At 47.0% G+C, this 21,444-nt stretch overlaps 1 protein-coding gene across 1 annotated transcript in view; it reads right to left on the reverse strand.

Annotated features, from left to right (window-relative positions):
- Positions 1-1,393: 1,393 nt before the first annotated feature.
- LOC125720268 (catenin alpha-2-like) overlaps positions 1,394-21,444 on the reverse strand; it is a 185,283-nt gene continuing 165,232 nt past the window's right edge. Inside the window, exons 8-10 of the mRNA XM_048995476.1 lie at positions 11,379-11,459; positions 1,690-1,842; positions 1,394-1,426 (exon numbers count right to left, since the gene is read on the reverse strand). Of these exons, the coding sequence (XP_048851433.1) occupies positions 1,394-1,426; positions 1,690-1,842; positions 11,379-11,459 (267 nt within the window). The remainder of the gene's footprint in view (positions 1,427-1,689; positions 1,843-11,378; positions 11,460-21,444) is intronic.

Consider the following 21,444-nt stretch of genomic DNA (forward strand, 5'->3'; position numbering starts at 1 on the left):
GGCGCGTTGATTTTCTGCCTGGCTATCTTCTCCAGGCCTATAAAGTAATCTCTTTGGTAATTAGCGGCTTCCTCACCCCCATCAGGCGGCAATAAAGAGAATCGAAAGAGAAAACATGCGGACCTGCTCAAGATGCCCGCCTGCGAAAGAGAGGCCCGAAATCTGAGGGCCGGAGAGTGGGACAAACAAACGGAGCAAAGTCATCTCGACCCGAGTGTGATTGCAGGTCCGGGAGAACCAGGGCAGGGCAGCGAGCCCATTCACGTGTAGGGTAGGAACAACGGAGCGCTGCCCCACGGCGGTCACTGTCCTAGACCCTGCCCTGTCTCAGCGACCCAAAGGACTGCTCAGAAGCCCCAGAAATGGCACCCCCACCGGTTCCCTGGCCAAATATGGGTATTCGTGACCCGTGAGGTGCTACTGACCTCCAGCCAAATTGGCTGCTGCTCTTGCAGGGATCGTGAAATCATGTCATAAAAGCCGTATCATAACTTCACTGGAGGCTCTCCCACTATACCGCCAATAAATCGGCACTCCTGAGCCAGGATATTTTTGAGATGAAGGGTCCCTCTGAACGCATGTGTACATAGAGTCTATATGTTGACTTCCATTTTTTTCATGGAACCTGGTATCGCCTCCTGACATGTGACATCATCACCCCCAGTCATGATGCGTCAGGATCTTTCCACAAGTATAATTCAGTTTCTGTCTGTCTGCTGACATGACTGCACACATACATTCTATTCATTTATTTTTTATATTTATTTATTTTCTTAATATTACCTTTTAGAAAGATCTGTTTGTGGCCAACGTACAATTTAAAATTGTTTTCGCTATAGTCACTTGTCTGCACTATGTGTTCTTTCTTTACACTTTGTCTTGTCTTATATGTTTATTTGTCTGCACTTTAAGTACCTTGCTCCTGTGCACCAGAATTTCCCCCTCGGATCAATAAAGTTCATCTTATCTATGAAACGGTTGAGCCCTTTGAATACATATACAAGAACAGCACCGACATAAACAACATTTAGGTTATTTCAAAATCTGAACTGATCAAGCGGCAAAGGATGTGAATTAATTATTCAGCGATGTTTTGCGGTTTCGTAGCTCCGAGTTTTCGTTAAAAAGCCGAACAAAGCTCTGTCTTGCCTACGTGCCTGCGCATTTGCACCCAGGCCACAAGCAAACCCTCCCGCGCCCACGTTGAAGCGACTTGCCACACAATGACACGAGACTCCGCAGGAACATTGTGGCTGCCGCTCAATTGGAGCTGCTCAACTGCTCAAAGCACAGGAACGGCCGACTCCACTGCCTCCATTTTTAGCTGTCTGCCACATCGCTCTGGGTAAGCGCTTAGCATTTAGCAAATGAAATGCAAAGCAAATGCGATGTCTCATCGCGGGCAGAGGCGTGAGGCAGGCCCGGACTGGGGACAGGGCACCACCAGACTGCAAAAGGCCAAAGGATGGGGAGCTGATTTGCCAAATGGGTGGGAGTCCGACTGGATGGAGGTGGTAAAGGAGCTTAAAACGATTAGACTGAGCAGGAAACCTCAGGCGGAGGTACAGCAAAACTAAGGCCAAACCAGATAGCATTAAAAAAAAACACACACACACACAAAGAAGAGTTAGGCAGCCTCTCATACCAATCTCAAACACGGATATTCATATCACAATGCTAATATCCTACCTCCACCAATTTGTTGGCATGCTCGCGGAACACCTGGGCGTACTCCTTGACCTCCTTCTCATTGCCACTCTTGGCTGCCTCGATGAGGACCAGCAGCGGAACATTGGTCTCCAGGAAGGAGTCTGAGATGTGATCCATCACCGCCTTCCGCAGCTGTGAAGGGAGCAAAGAACGTGAGGGTTAACAGACCCAAAACCCATCCCTGCATAGAACCACTAGCGTACTCCATCTCCAAACAGAGATCGCCTCATGAAACACGTTTAACCGCATGATAAACAAACCCATCTTTATTGGCCAGCAAGAGGCTAAACGTTTACTGAACCCTAAGCTGAGGCTGTTTCAGGAACTTGGCCCCTCATCAAACCTGACCTAAAATTTACGGGCCATTCTTACATATATTAACATACATTACATTTGCAGATACACTGCCTTGGCCCAAACTGGTCAGACCAGGATTAAAATTGGAATCGCTCTGTCTCTAGGGAAAGGTTCCTTTCAAAGTTTATGAGAGGTTAGCCGAACAACAGCCTGGCTGTGTTTCATCAACGCAGGAGACCTAACTGACCAGACACTGACCACAAGGGAGAATAGGGAGGGGGTGGTTTGGACGTTCCACAGTGAGGAGGGGTCAAGCAAGGAGCGCATTCATTTGCGGTACCTTACTACCAGTAATATAAAACTAGCTTCTATATTCCATCTTGGCCCAGATCCTGATGCCCCAGCCCTAACTCCATCTTCGCCCATCCTAAAACCTGCCGTTTGTTTTAATCTCGTTTCCCTCCTGCTGATCCCACCCACCATATTCTCAAGCCTGTCCCTGCTCCTATACCCAACAGACGTCCCCAACCGGCCCACGCATCATGTCGCTCTGTTCGACGTCCCGCCCCAGAGCGAGTCTTACGCGGCCTTTCCAAGTCGTTAAGAGGCGGGGCTCGATCGCCCTGCTGCAGTCTGAGTCAACAGCGTCCGTGGGAGCGACTGCATTCCAACTCCCGCTAACGCGCTACGAGACGTTACGTTAAGATTTTCCTGTTGCTATTAAAATGCAGACAGAGAGGAGGATGAGAAAACAATGGATGACTGAACGGTAACCACTCATAACCTGCAATAATTACCTGCCAGTCAACCACATCGCGGAGATCACCCAAACAGACACTCACGCATGCTGTTTCTTTGGGTACCCAAAGGCTACCAGACAGGTTTATTCACCCAGACAGTTATTCGGGAGACAGTTATTTCATCACATACCGAATATAACAATACACAGTAACACTATGTGTTTACCCTCTTACAGTCTCTACTAGCAATTTACAAGAGTAAATCAAAATTTACTGCTGTGAATCTACATGCTGTGAGTTCAACAAACTTTATTTTAATATTAACTGCTCTGATCAATTACAAAAAAAGCATGCATTCCATTTTCTCAATTACAACAAAGCATTTCGAATAAGACGGAACTTTCCAGAACAAACCTAGTTGTAGTCAGACTGCAGAGTTGTTGAGGAGCAAGATGGCGGCGCACAGTTTGGCGCCATCCCCCACCTCCTCAAGCACCCACGTGTGTCGGCGTTTTGTCTGGAGCACTGTGCAGGCCAAAGAGCCTCCGTGGTAATCTGCACAGCCCAAACGCCTTAATATGATTTACCTCCGCTCCCTAAGAGCCCAAACCCCTCTCCTCCACTGCAAATAGCGGTTTGCCAAACAGAGACGCTGATTAGATGATGGGGAGGGGGGACTCTTCTTAAATTGCTTTTGAGACACTCACAACATCCAATCCAATCTGCGAATAAGGTCCGTTTTTTTCCCACTCGTTAATTTATTTACTTATTTAGCTTTCTAATTGTAATCCAGATGGTGAGTTCATGCAACAAGACTGCGTGAGTATAGGACTATTAGGAAATAATTATTATGCAAACAAAACAGCTCAGTGACACAGTCACGTCTGTTTGCGCGTCGTACTTAGTCGAAGGTGACAGAACCATTATCCTGCAGGTAATTGATGGACTTTCCCGATCTCCAAACATGAGATTAGGAGATATTTTGCAAATTAGATTTTAAGGGTAAAGAATTCTTTCTTTCTTTCTATCTGAAACGAAACACCTGCTTGAAACACAGAAACAGATGTCTAGAGATACTGTCACCTGCCTGCCACTCGGCTCTTAACAGGACACGGAGCGTCAAACCCGTCAACCGTCAACATCAGGCTCAGACGCATCTCAGGAAGATCACGGCGCCCTGTGGGCGCCCGGGTAAATCTGTCTCTACGACATCTGCTTGCTTTAAAGTGAATGAAATGAATATATGAAAAAAACATTCAACTAAATGGAGGGAGATCCTATTATGTCGTAAGGCCGTGTGGTTCTGAAATCTCCCCTCATTCCGGCTTTCGGCTTCACACGGATAGTGGGGGTGGGAGGTGGGCTGGTGGTGTGGAGGGTGGAGACAGAACTTTCTTATAAAAATTTCAAGAACAATCAATCAGGATAATCATTGGCGTACCAAGACGGGGAAACACCACGCTCAAATTAACCCTATGTAATAGTACTCGTGTTCAACAATGGGGACGCCGCATTGTTTGACGTCGGCATCATAAGAACGTAAGAAATTTACAAACGAGAGGAGGCCATTCAGCCCATCAAGCTTGTTTGGGGAGAACTTAACTAATAGCTCAGAGGTGTTAAAACCTTATCTAGCTCTGATATAAAGGAACCCAGGGTTTTAGCTTGCGCTACACTAGCAGGAAGACTATTCCATACTCTAACTACACATCGTGTAAAGAATTGCTTCCTCAAAATCATTTTAAAATGTTCTCCCACTAATTTCCACTTATGGCCACGAGTTCTAGTATTTAAACTAATATTGAAAAAGACATTTGGCTGAACAGCATCCTGACCTGTTCTTATATCTTATACACCTGGATCATGTCCCCCCTTAGTCTCCTTTGCTCGAGACTAAACAGATTCAGCTCAGCTAACCTCTATTATTCCTCTAAGACCAGGAATCATTCTCGTTGCCCTATATTGCACCCTGTCCAAGGCAGCAATGTCCTTCTTAATGTATAGTGACCAAACCTGCACACAATATTATAGGTGGGGTCTTACCAAGGAATTATATAATCATAGCATCACCGCCCTTGACTTAAACTCCACACACCTAGACGTGTAACCCAATATCCTATTGGCCCTTTTTATTGCTTCCCCACACTGGTGAGAGTGGGACATGGAAGCATCAGCATACACACTGAGGTCTTCCTCGTAATCAGCTACATTTATTTCAGTGGAACCCATAAAATATCTGTACTTTATATTTCTGCTCCCTGCATGGATTACCTTACATTTATCTGTGTTAAATTTCATTTACCAGGTTTCAGCCCAGTGTGATGAGTTGCTAATTAAATCCAGATTCCGTTGTAGCCTCTCTGCTGCTAGATCAGTATCTGCTACACCACCCACCTTGGTGTCGTCTGCAAATTTAACCAGTTTACTGTATGTATTGGTGTCAATATCATTAATGTAAATTAGGAACAATAGTGGTCCTAAAATTGAACCCTGCAGTACCCCACTATGAATGCAGGCCCACTGTGACATTGTTTCTCTAATAACTACCCGCTGCTTCCTGTCTGTTAACCAGTTTTCGATCCAAGCTGCTACAGTTCCTAAAATCCCTGCAGCTTTGAGCTTAAGCAAGAGCTGTTTGTGGGGGACAACATCAAATACCTTCTGGAAATCTAAGCAGATCACATTGTAGGCCTTTTCGTGATCAGTTTCTATTGTACAGTAGCTTCCTGAAAGAACTCAAGTAAATTAGTTAAACAGGATATACCTCTCCTAAATCCCCATTGGCTATCCCTCAGAATGTTATTTAAATCCAGGTAATCTACCATTTTCACTTGGATTATAGCTTCCATTACTTCCAGTTATGCAAGTTAAACTGATTGCCCTATAGTTTGCTGGATTACTTCGAACCCCTTTTTTGAATACGGGTGTTATATTAGCACGCTTCCAATCAGAAGGTACCAAACCCACAGATAACGATTTCAAGAATAGTAAAGTTAAAGGTTGGCTAATAATATCCCTCATCTCTTTTAAAACTATAGGTAAGATGCCATCAGGCCCCTGTGATTTATTTATTTTGAGCTTAGCTGGGCTTAGTACCACATCAGCCTCAGTTGTACATATATTGGTCATAGACGACGCTGTATTTCTACTAAATGGCGGTAAGTTACTCATGTTCTTTACTGTGAACACCCATGTAAAATAATCATTAAACTCATTTACTATATCAATTTAATTTTCACGGTTCTATCATGGGTACACACATAAATATCTACACTTCTAATTACTGAATCCCCTACTACCACAACCTCCCTCTTCCTGGGGGGAGGGAGCTCCTCAGTGCCCAAGGACCCTCCTGCCTCCCTAGTCTCTTATGGCTCTAAAGCTGGAAGCTCCTGAAAGCGATTAGACACAGTCATTTCAGGTGATGCCGCCTCTGTGACCTGTGTACACCCTTTTCTACATCTACGACCTACGTTCACCCAGCTCTCTCGACCTACCTGTTCTTCATTCTCCCCCCTCCCCACTACTGATGTACACACAGTCACCCTAAAAGGTGTATTAACTCTCTCCTTTAACTCATTGTTGTGCTGGATGAGAGCCAGTTGCTCCTCAAGGTCATGAACCTTGACCATAAGCGAGTCCATTAAGTTACATCGCTCGCAGATGAAGTCCGACTGGACGCAAACATCGAGAAGGGCAAACATCTTGCAAACACAACACTGAGCTGGCCCCATAATTACCTAACTCACTTGTTCTTAATAATTTATAAGGACATTCATAATGCATTATAATGCATTCATAAAGCATGCCAATAGCAAATTATATAAAGGCATAACACATTACAGCCATGTTTATCATGTATTATAAATGCCTTATGAAGCTTTCATCTATAATGCACTATATCCTAAACGCTTATACCAACTATTATAATTATGAAGGTATCTATAAAGGTGTCTATAGTGCATTATAAATGAGAGCTTCATAAAGCATTTATAATGCATAATGTCATATGCATAATTCATAATTCTCAATAATCTATTTAGAAATATTTATAGCCATGTTTATAATCCTTCATGAATGCATCATTATTTGTTATGAACGTGTTTATAAATTACCAAGAACGTGGCCTTAAGTAAAGTGTTACTGTGTTTATCTTGTTCAAAATAACAATTCCGAGAGCCATATTGGAATAATGTTTTGCAGAAACTTTGGTCCTTATTATCATGGTTTTGAAAATACATAACTCAAAGTTTGATTCTTAGAATACGTATATGTTGACCTTGAGCTTTAGCAAAAAGCAGCACTTCATTTTTTAAATCCTCCAGCCATAGAGCAAGGGACCGGGGGCAACAGATGCTGCACGTCCAGCGGCGTACGTCCAAGACCTCTGCACCACAGCATTGTCACGAGCCACCTTGACCTTAATTCTTCTTAACGAAGTCGCACAAAGAAAGGGCAAAACAGCAAAACGCACAAGCAGCAAAGCAGAATGTGCGATTCCATATGCATTTTGGACAATGGGCTGATGCAATTAAGCCAGGGGTTAATGAACACATTACACAAAGGCGAGTATGAGTACAGGCTCTATTTGGAGGACCCTGACTGGCCGGTGTGGAGGCAGATCCGTGATTGGGAGAGCATTCGCGCAAAGACTCCGAAGGATATTAGCTCAGCCTCTTCAGCCAATTCCTCCCAATTAGTCTTCTTCTGCTGGAAAAGCTATTATAATGCCTCCCCGAACTCACGTCTTACCCCCGTCGTCATCACGGGGCATTGATACCTCTGTCCGCAGCCCCACAACCAAATAAAAAAAAAAAAACGCAATCAAGGAGTTGTGACTAGGCCTGGCAAACAGTAGCTTGTCAAAACTCTGGGTCGATCCTGACAAATGGCGATATTTTTACATTCAAAAAAAAAAAAATTAAATAAAAAATAGGAAAGAAACTTAAAGTGTTTGAAGGCAGCGATCGTCTCGAAAACATGCCGACACCTAATAATTAACGCAAATTAAAATGGATAGAAATTAGTCACTGGATTAACATACAATTACAAGTCATGTGTGACAGAGATGAATAAGGGCAGCGGTTTGAAAGAGAGCCGGCGGCTGACGATCCACCCCTTGAGCGTCTGCCTTTATGTTCCATGTCTCCCAGATCCAGCGTGATAATAGTCTGTAACCATTGAGCTTCAGGGGAAAACAAAAAAACGAGAATAATAATAATTATTGAAAAAAAAAAGCATCCCACAAAACCCAGAGCGGACTGGCTGGTTAATCATTCTGTCTTTGTGTTAATGGGTTTACGCCGAGCATCGTGCCAAACAGCGCAAGCGATGCACCTACGCGCAGATCAGAGCAGCAGGCAGGAGTGACTCTCTCCACGTGTTTTAATTAAAGTTCCCACTCGTCAGCATAGCCGGGAATGTCAGTCGTGCAGTTTGATGCGTGCAAATCAATAGCCCTCCTGCGAATTTTAAACTGAAACATTTCACTGGAAAATAACACTTTTCACAGTTGCAAATTTATTATGCACTTTTTAAGCATATGAAATGTATATAATACCAACAATGACAATAATAACTGCAAATTATTGCAACAATGTCACTACAATGATCTTGGATTATTTTTCGCTGCTCTGATACATGCCATGTTTTTATTCAGTTTGACAGGCTCTGTTTCAAAACTGGTACAAAAGTTTTAATTCCGGAAACTTCCATCTACCCGGCTGTCCTGTCCCCATTGTTGAATATTTGAATATTTGAATTACTTTCGTTCAGTTGGGCTAGACTGCAAATACTCAAACTGGCTCTAATTATTTTCCCTGAACAAGAAATTAAATGCAGTATTTTTTCATTTTAATATGACACATGTTTTAATTGCGTCCACTGTCAGATGGTCTACTACAGCACAAACCTGCTATTTTTAAAACCCATGTAAGACCCCATAAGCTTCAGGTTTGGCACTGAAGTAGGTGTAAATAAGTTCACTGACATTTATTGTGCATGTAAATTTTAATTAAGCAACCACACGGGTCCGGGTGGGGCCCACAAACTCACACGGATGGTTGCTGAAGGAGTTTCCTCAACGCCAGTAAGGGAAGATGAGCAGTTTGTGTTGCCGAGCTGCACCTCTAAAAATGTTGTCATAATATTGTCCACTTTTACCATGATAACCACGTTCCCATAAATAAGAGCATCAGACTAAAGAAATGTAACACATAAAGGAACTCAAATAATACCAAAAATAAGAAATGTGTCTGAAATAAAGCTATGAAGGCCGGGCATCCATTCAGGTGTTTGAACGGCACTCTGTAGGAGACGTGTGGCATCAGCGCTTAAAAAGCAAAATGGCCTGGAACGCAAGATGACACGAGAGCCCCGGAAACACTGACCTGGAAATGGATCCGAAGCGATGGTCCGAATTAAAGGGGAAATTAAGTCCGCAGAGGAGTAAATCAAAGCCATTAAATGCCTTTCATTTCCTTTTTAACCGCTTTACAGTACCATAAAACCCAAGAACCTGTTCAATAAGCGTCTCGTTGTATTTTACACTCCGGTAGATAATGAAATAAACGTTGACGGAGGATTAAAACAGCCCCCAACTCTAGAATTCATAAACAGTACACATGCCGAGTCCGGTTAGCGCTTTACAAATGCCAGTCAAATGTGGCAGCTCTGGAGAGATGAATTCCGTGACGATGAATCCTGTGCTTGAGATTGATTATGTAAGAACTGCTTTCTGTCGCCTCTTGCCCAGATCAAATACCCACAGCCTGAATCCCAATTCTCCCTGATTTGGTCATTCCAACACCCTGTTGTGCTGGCACCAAGATGGCCACCTTCTGTTTCCCTCCCCCATGATTTCTCTGCCCTCTGAAGCCCACCCTTTCTCCCATCCTGATGTCACATGGTACTTTTCGTTGTCTTGCTATTACATTCTGGAGCCACGTCACGGACCAGCATGTGCTTTTGGGGCGTGACGACTGGGGAGTTCAGGTAAGAGTCTGTGATTCCAGATAGCGAGTGTGCGACAACTACCCGGACGGGAGCCAGGGGAACAAGGGCTGGGCGCCAAGGGCGACATGAGCGGTGGGGGTGATGGATCGCGCAGCTGTGGCTGCAGGGATTGATCTATGTTAGAGCTCGCCTTCGATTATTTCAAATTCAAGCCTCTTACATTAACCCCCTCCCAGAGTTCCATTCACAAATCCTCACATGGCTCGGTTTCCATCTTGTGCATATTAAGCAGCCTTAAATATGAAACACTGTCTAACACCGGGAAGAGTTAGAAAAAAAAAAACGTGAAGCTAATCCGAACCAGCTACAGAGACCCGGCGATGTGTTGGGTTAACTTGAGGGTGGCGAGACTCTGGTTTTGGCGTAACAAAAGCGGAGGGCACCTGCGAAGACAAACAGGCCGCTGCCCGCTGTGATTCCGTGTTTGCTATGAGTAGATTTCGGAACGGCGACGATCTGTGGGGGCGAAGAACAAAGGAATGTTTGTCGCCTCTTCCATTAACGGGAACTATGTCACAGGCCAAGTCCGTTCTTCCAGAAAGTACGTGTCCCCACGCGAATGTCACCCTTCGCAATTTGAAAAGGAGACACGCTGGTGATCACGACCAGGGCTGCGCCGACCCCAAACAACACAGTATTTACTGGAGGATGATGGGAACATCAAATGCGAGTTTACCCAGCACTTTCAGAGAGCTGGAGTATGCTTGCATGTGTGTGACAGTGCTGTTTGTCTTCATCTCTAACTGCATTGGGTCAATGTAATCTGTCCTTAAGCGGATGGCGCCCTGACCGGTTAACATACACTGGAACCACGAGCTTCCAGGGAGATGGAGCTGTTTAGCTGTAGTTAACTTCTATTGCTTCTCCGCCTGAATTTCCAGCTCTACGGACAACATCGTCACGTTAATAATAGAACAAAAGCAGTCAAGGAAGTTTGACTTGCATTCTCAGACATGAGAGATTTTTAAGCGTGAGAAAACAAGTTTGTCAAGCAAGCAGCATCATTAGCGGCGTAATTAAGCATTAGATTAGTCTCAAGCTCTGAGGAGGGGATCCAGCTACTGGCTGTTCCCACTTTACATCACGTACTGTTAGCTTCACAGACTCACAGTTTCACTTCCTCAAGGCCGATCGCTCAGCGGCACCATACATCTGCTCATCGATTAAATAATCACACCGATAGCATGCTAGTATTAGCATGCTAAGAGCACCCGCTAATCGGGAACGTCAAGCTCGTGGCAAAGCCAACAACACGTCTACAGGAAGAACAGTTCCTAGCGCTTCCTTCTATATGGTAACCAACGCCAACTGAAAGTATAAACAAATTATATATGCTGGATTAACCATTTTCCCAGTTTATCCCAGTGTGAACTACGGATAAACTCAGGGGTTAAGCCAGTTAGCAATATTAAAGAACGATGATCCAACCTTATGTGTGTTTTGAAGGCAAATTTATCAATGCTACCTCCTTTTTAATGTTCAGAAATCTCCAGTAGCTCCTGGTTCCTGGAATTAAACTGCACGTATATACCAAACATTACAGTAGCAAGGTTATAGTCCCATTCTACATCTGTATAAGTCAGCAGGCTGTCTGTTAGCCAGTGGACGTGGACACACCTGTCTGCGAAGGTCCCTTGTCTTCTTCGTCATCTTGTCTATGGCAGTGTTCAGAGGGTCGCCCTTTTCCTTCCGGCCCGTCTATTGGGACAGAGAGAGAAACAACGTCACACGCTGACCCACACGGGCACCATTGCCGCCCACACGGGCCACACACATGCATGTGATCCAGAGAGCAGCATCCATATCGCCTCCAGTGAAAACCCGGGTTCCAGATGCTAAATAACTGTAAAGGAATGAAAATAATGAATACAGTCCTGGCTTATCTTGGCGTGTGCGTGCGTGGTTTAGTGGTATATTCTTCACTTAAATGATACAACAGTAAAAGAAGGTGATCTATCAACTGGCTCACCGTGGGAGTAGGATTTCAGTGCTAATGAGTATTTTTTAAGTGCTGCAGTAAGGACTGTCACTAAGGCGATGCGATTAATAAAATAAATAACTAAATAAAAACATGCTTCACAATTACAGCAGTTCGCAGACTGATTTTCACGGCACTCCAAAGACATGCATCACTCCGTGAAGACAAGCATTTTAATCGTGTACGAAATTATCTTGTAATTACCATTCTGATTGGTAATAAATCTAATCTCATGAATAATGGAATTATCTCAATATCACATTTAGCATTACACTTGACGGTAATATTGTCAATCATTTATTAAAAGTGATTGACATTATTATTGTTTGATAATACCGATTAACATAATTGTGGCGCTTTTTAAATAGACATTTGCACAACAAACTCAGAGGATATATTTACTGACGATGCACACAAATGTACTATGTACACCAATTTTTTTTTTATGAGTCATTTGGCATTGCCGTTAGCATACAGGGCTCAAAAAGCTGAACAATATCTGTCCGTTTCTTATGCCAGTTTGATATAACAAACTGGATCCGGCTGGTCAAGATCCACAGCACTGTGTGCCAGAAGCTTCCGTGAGGCCAAGGCCTGCCGTTAGCAATAAGAGGGAGAATAAACTGATAGCTAAGCTAAAGACAAGCATATTACGAGCAAATGTGACAGACGAGAGCGATGTTACTCACGATGTGCTGACGGGGTAAAGACACGCTCGCGCTGATTGGTCATGTACCTTATAATGAGACTGCTTACCGTAGCGGTCGTTACGCCGAGGCCATTAATATTTCCAAAGCGGCCCTCTAATTACCACGCGCCCCTTTAATTTCCAGAATGGCCCTCTGAACACTTTGAAGAAGGTGATGAAAGCCACTCTAACCTTTATTTTGACTCCCAAATAGAAACTTGTAATTAAATTTGTGTATGAATTCGTTCCCCCCCCCCCCCCCCCCCCCCTGCACTGGGAAGCGCAATTAGCTAGGAGATTTATGTTCAGGTTTCAATGGGACGGGGTTATGAGGTCACCCCTCACCTGGTGTTCTGCCGCTCAGGCTCAGAGAGGGCAGCTGATGCCCCAGTTACTCTTCTCTCTGGGGGGTGGGACTCATCAGTGAGACCCCCACCACTACGCTGAGAGCAGTGGAGCGAGAGGATCGGCTGATGGCATGATCTCGGGGGAAGAGGCCTCAGGCGCTCGATGGGAGAATGATCAGGTCAGGAGGGTGGCACTGACAGAAAGCGGTTTCCACACACACCGGAGAGGTTTGCGGTTTGCCTCTTTGGTTATTTACATTGAAGCTTCGAAACCCATACATCCATAAATCCAGATTGGGAAGGTCAATGAAGACAGTTCAAAGGCCCCCATTGCCTGGATGCCACCTGTTCCACCGTCTACTCAGGCAAAGACAGCTACTGAAAAGTACAGCCATTAATCATTAATTAATTATAAACATACTCGTGTTGAATGATGACATCAATGCCGACATAGTCGAGGCTAGAGGCCAATGAGTCGAGGCTTTGTGCCGACCTGATCTTCGCCTACCCTCCCGGTCATGCTGGAAAATTGCATCCGCCCCACTGAATAAATAAGATCTAAAGGTAAAATACCAAAATGGCAGCCCTCCTGCGGCTGAAGACATGACAATAAACCTGCGCTCACCTCACAGCAGATGGTGCTGGGCGCCTTTTATACATAGGCCTAAAGATATGTGTATGCAAAAATCAAAATTTAGATTGTGTCGTCTGCTGTTGCCTTCACAGGTTAACGTTCTCTGTCACTCCAAATGTGTTATGTCGCTATTGGCCATAAACGTTATTGTTTCCCATTAGCTTCGATATTGCCTCTCATCAAAACAGAAACACCCCGCAGAACCCTTGCACGGCGTTCCCAAGTAAACACGCAGCGACACATTTGCAATTGCTTGTTGCAATCTAGCCTGTATTTGTATGGAGGTCTCGGGAGTCGTTTCTCTCTCAGCTGAAGGTGAAGGATAGCAATCAGAGCCACAGCTTTTAGGATGTAGTCACGGCAAATTAGCACAAGACCTTTGGAGGAGATTTTTCTGCAAGAGAAGGCTGGAGATATTAATAAGGGCTGACGTTAAGGAAGGCTATCTGGACATTTTAGCAAGCGCTAATGTTAATCATGGCAACTTGGAGATGTTAGCAAGCGCTAATGTTAAGGAATGTTATCTGGAGATGTTAGCAAGTGCTAATTTAGGTGAACGCTATTGGGAAATGTTAGCAAGGACTAACATTAATGGATGCTATCTGGAGATGTTAGCAAGCACTAACGTTGATGAATGCAATCTGAAGATGTTAGCGATGGCTAAAATTAATGAAGGCTATCGGAAGACGCTAGCAAGCGCTGACATTAAAGAATGCTATCTAAAGATGCTAGTAAGAGCTAAAATTACTGAAGCCAATGTATTCCAGAGATGTTTAACAAGCACCAACATTATTCTACATTATGCGGATTGCCAGTGGTTCCTCATACCCAAAGTCACTTGCAAGGCTTCTAGTTTAAGATCATACGCATTTACACAGCAGGGCAGTGACCCTGGTGTACACAGCTGGACAATCACTCCTGGAGTCTGGTTAAGCGCCCTCTTCAAGCACATAGCAGAAAGGACTTCTGGGAATTGGGATATTATCTTGGATACACACTATGAATTCCTATACCTGGCAGGCTAGTGGCTGTATCGTTATGCTACTGCAGAGCCGGGACACTCTGTACCGCTGGCGCCAGAGGAAGCAGGCAGTATGAATGGTGGCAGAGCTGAGGACAGGGTGCCACAATTCATGCCCCCTGATCATGGTCTGTCACTAACACTCTTAGGGGAACATTAAGTAGCCTCTTACTGAAAAAGAATACTGCTGGGGGGTTCTTAGGAGGTGAAGTCAGGTGACCAGGTAAGTTTGTTTTGATTTGTTCCACCTGTCCCCCGTTCTCCCTGTACATACCGGGATGTTCAGCCTGACCTGAATGTTAACACATTGCCTGCCTTTCATTTTCCCCATCCTGCCGATACAGTGGTTTCACATCTCTGGGCCCGGGAAAGCTACTTTTTCGCTTCCTTCCCACGTCCATCCACCCCCAGAAAAGCAGAAGGAAGACTAAAACAAAGTTCGGGTCCATCCTGGAGCGATGTGGTTTGCTTCGCCGAGCCTTGCTGGGCCGTCCCACACCACAGAAATCCCCCCAGGTCCTTTAAGGCAGCGTGGAGCTGGAATTCAGATCCCTTTGTTTACATGCACTGTACGCGAGGGCGGGCTGAGAGCAGAGCTTTCTGCAGCCCCAAAAGAGATTCACAGCCGGACACGCTGACCGCGCAGTCAGGGGCTCGGCTGACACATCCCGCAAAAAGCGAGCCTTCTCCTCAGGCCCGCTGTGCTTGGGGAAGTCCTGTCGGCTTGGGTCAGAAGGTTAGGGGCAATCAGGAGGAGCCACGGAGCTGGGACAGGTGTAGGGTCTCTCTTTACGCCATTACTGCCACAGCTGGCAGGACTCCACCTTCCTAGTACAGTCTCCTCAGTTTGGGAATCAGTGGAATTCCGGTTTCCCAAACGAGCCATTCATCACCATAAAATACTGCTGTCACTGGTGCATATCAGTGTGGTGCACATTTTTGTGGGGTAGGGGGTGTATCACCTCTTGCTGAACAGGATCAAGCACAAGGGTCACCAAAAAATCCACAGGATTGGCTGGTCAGACCCGAGTCTCACAATCCCTCCGCGTTCAGTTACTGCTCCCACGAAAACAATTCAGTTTCGTTTACCTACAGCGACAAATGACCTTTTGCCGCCATGGCGACTGCCGCCCATGTCACTGTGTAATGGCCCCCGCGCGCGAGATGCCCCGGCGCTGGGCTGTTTGTTACGCCGAGGCTGAGTGCCGTGGCCCGTTCTGTCTGTGAATTGCTAATGGCGCCTAGAAATCGGTTCCCTTATGGCGCGATAAAAAACCCAGGCAAATGGGTGGAACAGCACATGGGGGGGCAGGGAGCCCTGTCCCCCCCCGACGCTTTATTGAACAAACAGTCACACAGCAACGGTCCCTAAAAAGACAGTCTGCGGGTGTGCCCTGCTATCTTTGCTGCTGATCGATGTGTTAAGTGATATCAATGGCAGCTCCCTGTCAATTTGATTAGCATTACAACGAGAGGCTACGATTACTGTGGGGGGGGCATCAACACCATCAGCCCCCAGGCAGCTCCAGGGTAGGGGAAGGGGGTAAGAACATTGCTGAGAGGATGGAAACTGAGAGCAGGTTTACAGTACACGACAAGGAGCAGATCCTAATTAAGATAGAGCTCAGCTGTGCTGGCTGAACCACTCTGATGCGGGAGGCGCTTTCTGGAAGGCTGGGCTCAGGCTGAATGTCGGCAGCTAGGCGAGGCCACAGCCAGGAGGTCGTGGACTCAAGTCCCTAAGAGAGGCATGCCTCTGCTGCAACTAATAGAGCATCAGGTGATTAAAAAGATTAACGCAAATATAATAACCAACAGCAAGAGTTATTGTGAGGACAGTTTAGCCCGTGATTAGGCGCTCAGTTCCGCGAGCCGGACATGTGACGCCTCCCATCGGCGCACGCGATTGGCCAGAGTCCCTGTTCTCCTTTCTGTCTGAAATCCCCTGACAGCTGGCCAAGCGCATCAGACTCGCCTGCGTTTTTATGCGCAAGCCAAGAACCCAAAAAAAAAAGCATGTCGAGACAGTCTCTAAGGAATCCACACACACACACACACACAAAAATCAAGACAAAAACTTTTCCCTAAGTGGATGCAAATTCAGAGCTCATATGCAGATTAGCCTTACAGCTAAAAGCAATTAAATCTAATGAACAATAACAACAAAACAAAGACATTCTTTATCTGTTACAAAATACACCTAGTAACAACAGCACTGTATTTTATGTAAAAGGTAAAAGACATGCCACTTTACGATTACAATAAGGAAATCAAAATAAGATGCCTGATTAATAAAGGCACTGAGGAATTGTGGGTAGTGTTGAGGGACAGCTGCAATTGAACCGCGATGAGGCACGCCGGGGCTGTATACCATCTTGGGCATATTTAAATGTGCTGAGTTAATATTTACAGTGCCCCGGTCTTGGGGGCAGATTAGCTGTGAAAGTAGATGAGATGAGAGACAGATTCTGCTGAAGGTCTAACCCACCCGCTTTCCAAACTCCCACAAGCCTCCATTTGCCCCCCATGGGGAGTGGTATGTATTCCCCTGAGCAGTGACACGCTGATCCAGGCAGGGTGACAGAGGTAATTAAAGTACAATTAGAGAGATCACACAGAGCTTTACACACGCTGGCCACATGCGCACACACACACACCCCGCGTGGGGGCCCTCTTCTCCACGAACGCCAAGGTCGCCGCATCGATCACGAGCGTTAAGGGAGGGAAACCATCAGCAATCTTGGGATGTCATATAATCACTAGCTACTGGCGCCCTGAAGCTGGTTTATTCTGCTACTCCACAGAAAGTGTGGCCCCCGCCTGTCTGCCTGCACCCCCAACCCTTCCCCAGCTCCGTCCTTAACGCCAGCACAGCCCCTGCAGACTCCTGAGCACCCGTCGGGAGTGGGTGGATGCCCACAGGCCCCGTCTCTGATGTTCGCAGACCGACGTGCGGCCTGCCAGCCTGCCGACTCACGCTATTCCTACCAAACGTGGCGGGTCTTTCTGTCAAAATGTGCCAGACGCCACGCCGGGAAAATTTAAACAGGTAACTCCACCTGCAAGAATCCTAAAATTAAGCTACATGCGCAGAGCTATCTTACCACCTATATACAGTCAGGCATAGTGTTAATGTTATATCTATATAAAGATATAACATTCTGACATTTGCAACATCTCCTGAAGCTGAAGGGGTCTAGACCAGCCACTGATTTGCCACATAAAACCCACACCCAAAACCATGTGTAACCCCCACCATGCAACCCCCATTCATTCACATATAACCTACACCCCACATTTAACCCATATATAACCTATACCCTACATTAATGCCCACCTACACCCTAAATTTCAGCCATATATAACCTCAACCCTAAACTTCACCCAAATATAACCTGCACCCTACATTTCTTCCACATATAAGCTACACCCTACATTTAAGCCATATATAACCTATACCCTACACTAATGCCCACCTACACCTTAAACTTCACCCACCTATAACGTACACCCTAGATTTCATCCACATATAACTTATAACGAACTTTTCATCCACATGAAACAGCCCACACCTCACCTCCCGTGCACCTCTTCCTCTCCCAATCCGTGATCGCAGGCCCTGTTCCAGACCCGCATTCCATGGCAGAGGGTGGGAAAGGAAAGGCTGGGAATTCAGTCACAGAGGTGCAGAGGTGTGGCTGAGGGTTTGTGGCTCACTCACTGACCGCCGTTAGCGCTGGGACAGCAGGAGGCAGACACATCTTTCAGACTCATCTCTTTATTTACCTACTTACACATTCATGCACGTCCTGCAAAACAGAACACAGAACCTACATGCCGTGGGGGGGAAAGGTTGCCGGGAGATGCCACCCCCCTCGGTGACTCGGAAAAATCGGACAGGCATCCCCTGAGGGTACTGGAAGCTGCATGAATTCACTGTTAACCGGAGTGAAATACTGAGTCGCCGGGGGGGGGGGACATCCAAAACTAGACCCCCCTCCCCATCGCCTTTGGAAGATCCCAATTGAAGGCCCTGAATGCCTGTCACGACTTTGAAGTTCAACGGCTTGTAAGGAATGGTCAGATTCTCTCCGGAGTGGAGAACGCTAGTTGTGTGCCAGTCTGTTTGGAAACATTCATACCTCTTGGCCACTGCAGGGTGAGCAGCTTAACCACAACAGTCAGGGTTGGGCAGCAAACCGCTCCGCTGAAAATGGGCCCCACCCCGTTTACGACACTCGTCGAATGACACCACATCGGATAAGCCCCAGTGGAGCGGCCGTCGCTAATGGCGCCGGCTGCCTCCATTCGAGTCTCCGTGTTGGACAAATCCTGGCACAAGCCGCAGATGGCGTTCGGAAGGGTGAGATAGCCGGAAATTGCTCAGAGGTCTCCTGGACCCTCTGTGCGAGATAACGGACGTTTCTCCCCGCAACTATCATCTGACGAAGCGTCCAGATCCTGACCAGACTCTAATCCCAACACTTCAGAAAAATATGGGGGGGGGGAGGTGGCTATGGGGTTTGGACCACTGCTAGAAGAAAAGAACCTGGAGCCAAACGCAATTTCAGTCTCGGTATAGAAGAGGCTATACTAGGAGACGGACGCCAACACAGAGCTATGTCTGTCTTGGGGGGGGGGGGGAATGATTCATTAATTTGGCTCCTCCGTCAGCTGCTGGAACAGCCTGCTGGGTCCATCAACATCTGTCCAGAGGTTAGGCCCTAAAGCAGCTGACCCGTGGCTGGGGGCGCATGTCTGCAGGGTGTAAAAATGAGGGGGGAGGGGGGCACTATAATAAAGCGAGCTCCTCACAGGCCAAGAAAACGTCAAGCTAGGAAAAGGAGAAAAGGGAGAAGCCTGGCTGACTGCTGGCCGGCTCTATGAAAGGCTTCCCATCTCCTCACGCGCCCCTGCATGGACGGCCCACCGATGGGAAGTACGGCTCTCGTGAGTTTGCCGAAATGGAGCCGTCAGTGGAGACCATGGAAATGTGACTGAGGGTGTGGATTATTGTTGCTTACAGAGTGGGGGGGTATGAAACACAGAAACAGATGATAAGAGGTCGGGACACGGGACATTTATCGTTGACCGAGCGAAATCAAATCGGACATTTTTTTTTCTCTTTCCGAGTTGTTTCTGGGTGAACCGTTCGATCTACAAGATGGCCGCCGTTATCGTATTTATCTTCTGCCTGCAGAGAAGCAGGATGTCGTAAGGGCAGAAAGCATAGAGAAAGCATTTATGTGTTAATTTCAGCAGCATGGATTTCAAAGGAGATGCTCTGAGGCGAGGGGCGTGACATTTTCGAATGGGACGGGCTCACAAAAACGGGGGGGAGGGACATCAGAGGTGTGCGAGTGTGTGTGCGTGCGCTCTGTCCACCGGCTGTGATAATTGCTGTTTGTCCGGCCCGCTGACGGCAAGCGCGGCTCCACCGAGAGGTAGCTGAACTTGACATTTCCACCCACTGGAAATTTACAATTCAATGCTGGATACTGCTTTGCACAGCCAGACCCTGCAGTCCAAGTGACAGGCGAAGGAGTGAATGTTCCCTGACCTGCTCCTGCCCCACACATACACACAGACACACAGTCGTGTAAGCATATCTTTGTGGGGACCGCTCATTCATTTCTATGGGAAAAATGCTAATGCTAACTATGACAACCTTAACAACAACCCAGCCCTAAATATAACCATAACGCACCCACAAGCATACACACATACTGACGCAGACCCACAACCACGTGCACAAACACCCACATGCAGGAAGGCACAGGTATGTGTTTTGTGTGTGAGACTACATGTAATTTCTGGCAGCCAGCAGGGGGCAGTGCGGTTAAAGCCCCCCACAGCTGTAGCTTGATGTCACGTGAGTTTCCAGACACCATGGAAGAGGCAGAGACATGTGGTTCATGACACAGGGATGACAAGCCAGTCTCAGCTCCGCCCCCATGCCCCACCTCCAGACAAACGCTCACACACCGGTAAAGGAGGCGTTACCCCTCAGGCAGGTCTGGCTCCGCGGCTGTCATGGCAACCACATCTTGTTTATTCTGTGAGTTATTTGCTTTGCAGGCAAACCCATCCGTGGGCAGCATTGACAAAACACTGCCCTCCCCCCAGTCTGTGCGACGGGTGACCTTCTCTGGTGTCCAGACCGCTCGCCATACCCTCCCCTCCCCACCCACAACTCCAACATCGGACGAGGAATTCGGCCCCTACCTGCTGGGAAACAGCCTGCCGTCACGTCACCCTTAGCCTTGTTACTGCTCTCCGATATTTTAATTCACAAAAAAGCCAGTGCTCTGGAGAGCCTCCATCGAATGCAACCCCCCCCCCCCCCCCCAGCGCATTATCTCACTGCGCTCGTTGCTGACCCATTAATGAGACCGCTCCATTCCGCCGTAAAGCACTTTGCCGAGCTCCTAATTTAAACCCCACTCGCCCGATAAAGCGTTCAAATAATGGATCTCTAATCAGATGGCAATTAATTACCGCACCCAAAAGCCCCCCAGAGACCACCCCCGGTCCCCACCTCAGGTGACACCCGTGACACAGCAACGGACCCAGAGGGGCCAGTGACAGACACTCAGGCATCTGGACATGGGGTACGGCACCGTATGAAGGTAGTGCCGTCATGCGCTCTCGCGGCGTGAACTAAACAGGTCGACAGGGAGCATCTGTCTCTGTGAGGGGCGCTGTCGCGGCTGACTGGCCGAGGCGAGCCGGCGAGCCCGCGCCACTCCGCACTGTCAGGTGTTATTTGCGTTTCATCTTCTGGCTAATTGGTGGCGTCATTAAGAGCACGGCTTTACACATGCGTGGCACGTTCCCCCTGTCAGCCCGCTGCTGGCGCCGCCCCCCTACTCTCCCGCGGCCAGTTTGATGAAAGAACATGTCACTCAAGGATTATTCCTTGGCCGGTGGTGTGGACTATGTGGGCAAGGAACCGCTTCTGTACGGTGGAGCTTCTCGGTCCGAACCTCTCCACCTGTTCATGCAGCTGGAGGTG

The sequence above is a fragment of the Brienomyrus brachyistius genome, chromosome 25 (genome assembly GCF_023856365.1).
Source record: "Brienomyrus brachyistius isolate T26 chromosome 25, BBRACH_0.4, whole genome shotgun sequence".
NCBI classification, from domain to species: domain Eukaryota; kingdom Metazoa; phylum Chordata; class Actinopteri; order Osteoglossiformes; family Mormyridae; genus Brienomyrus; species Brienomyrus brachyistius.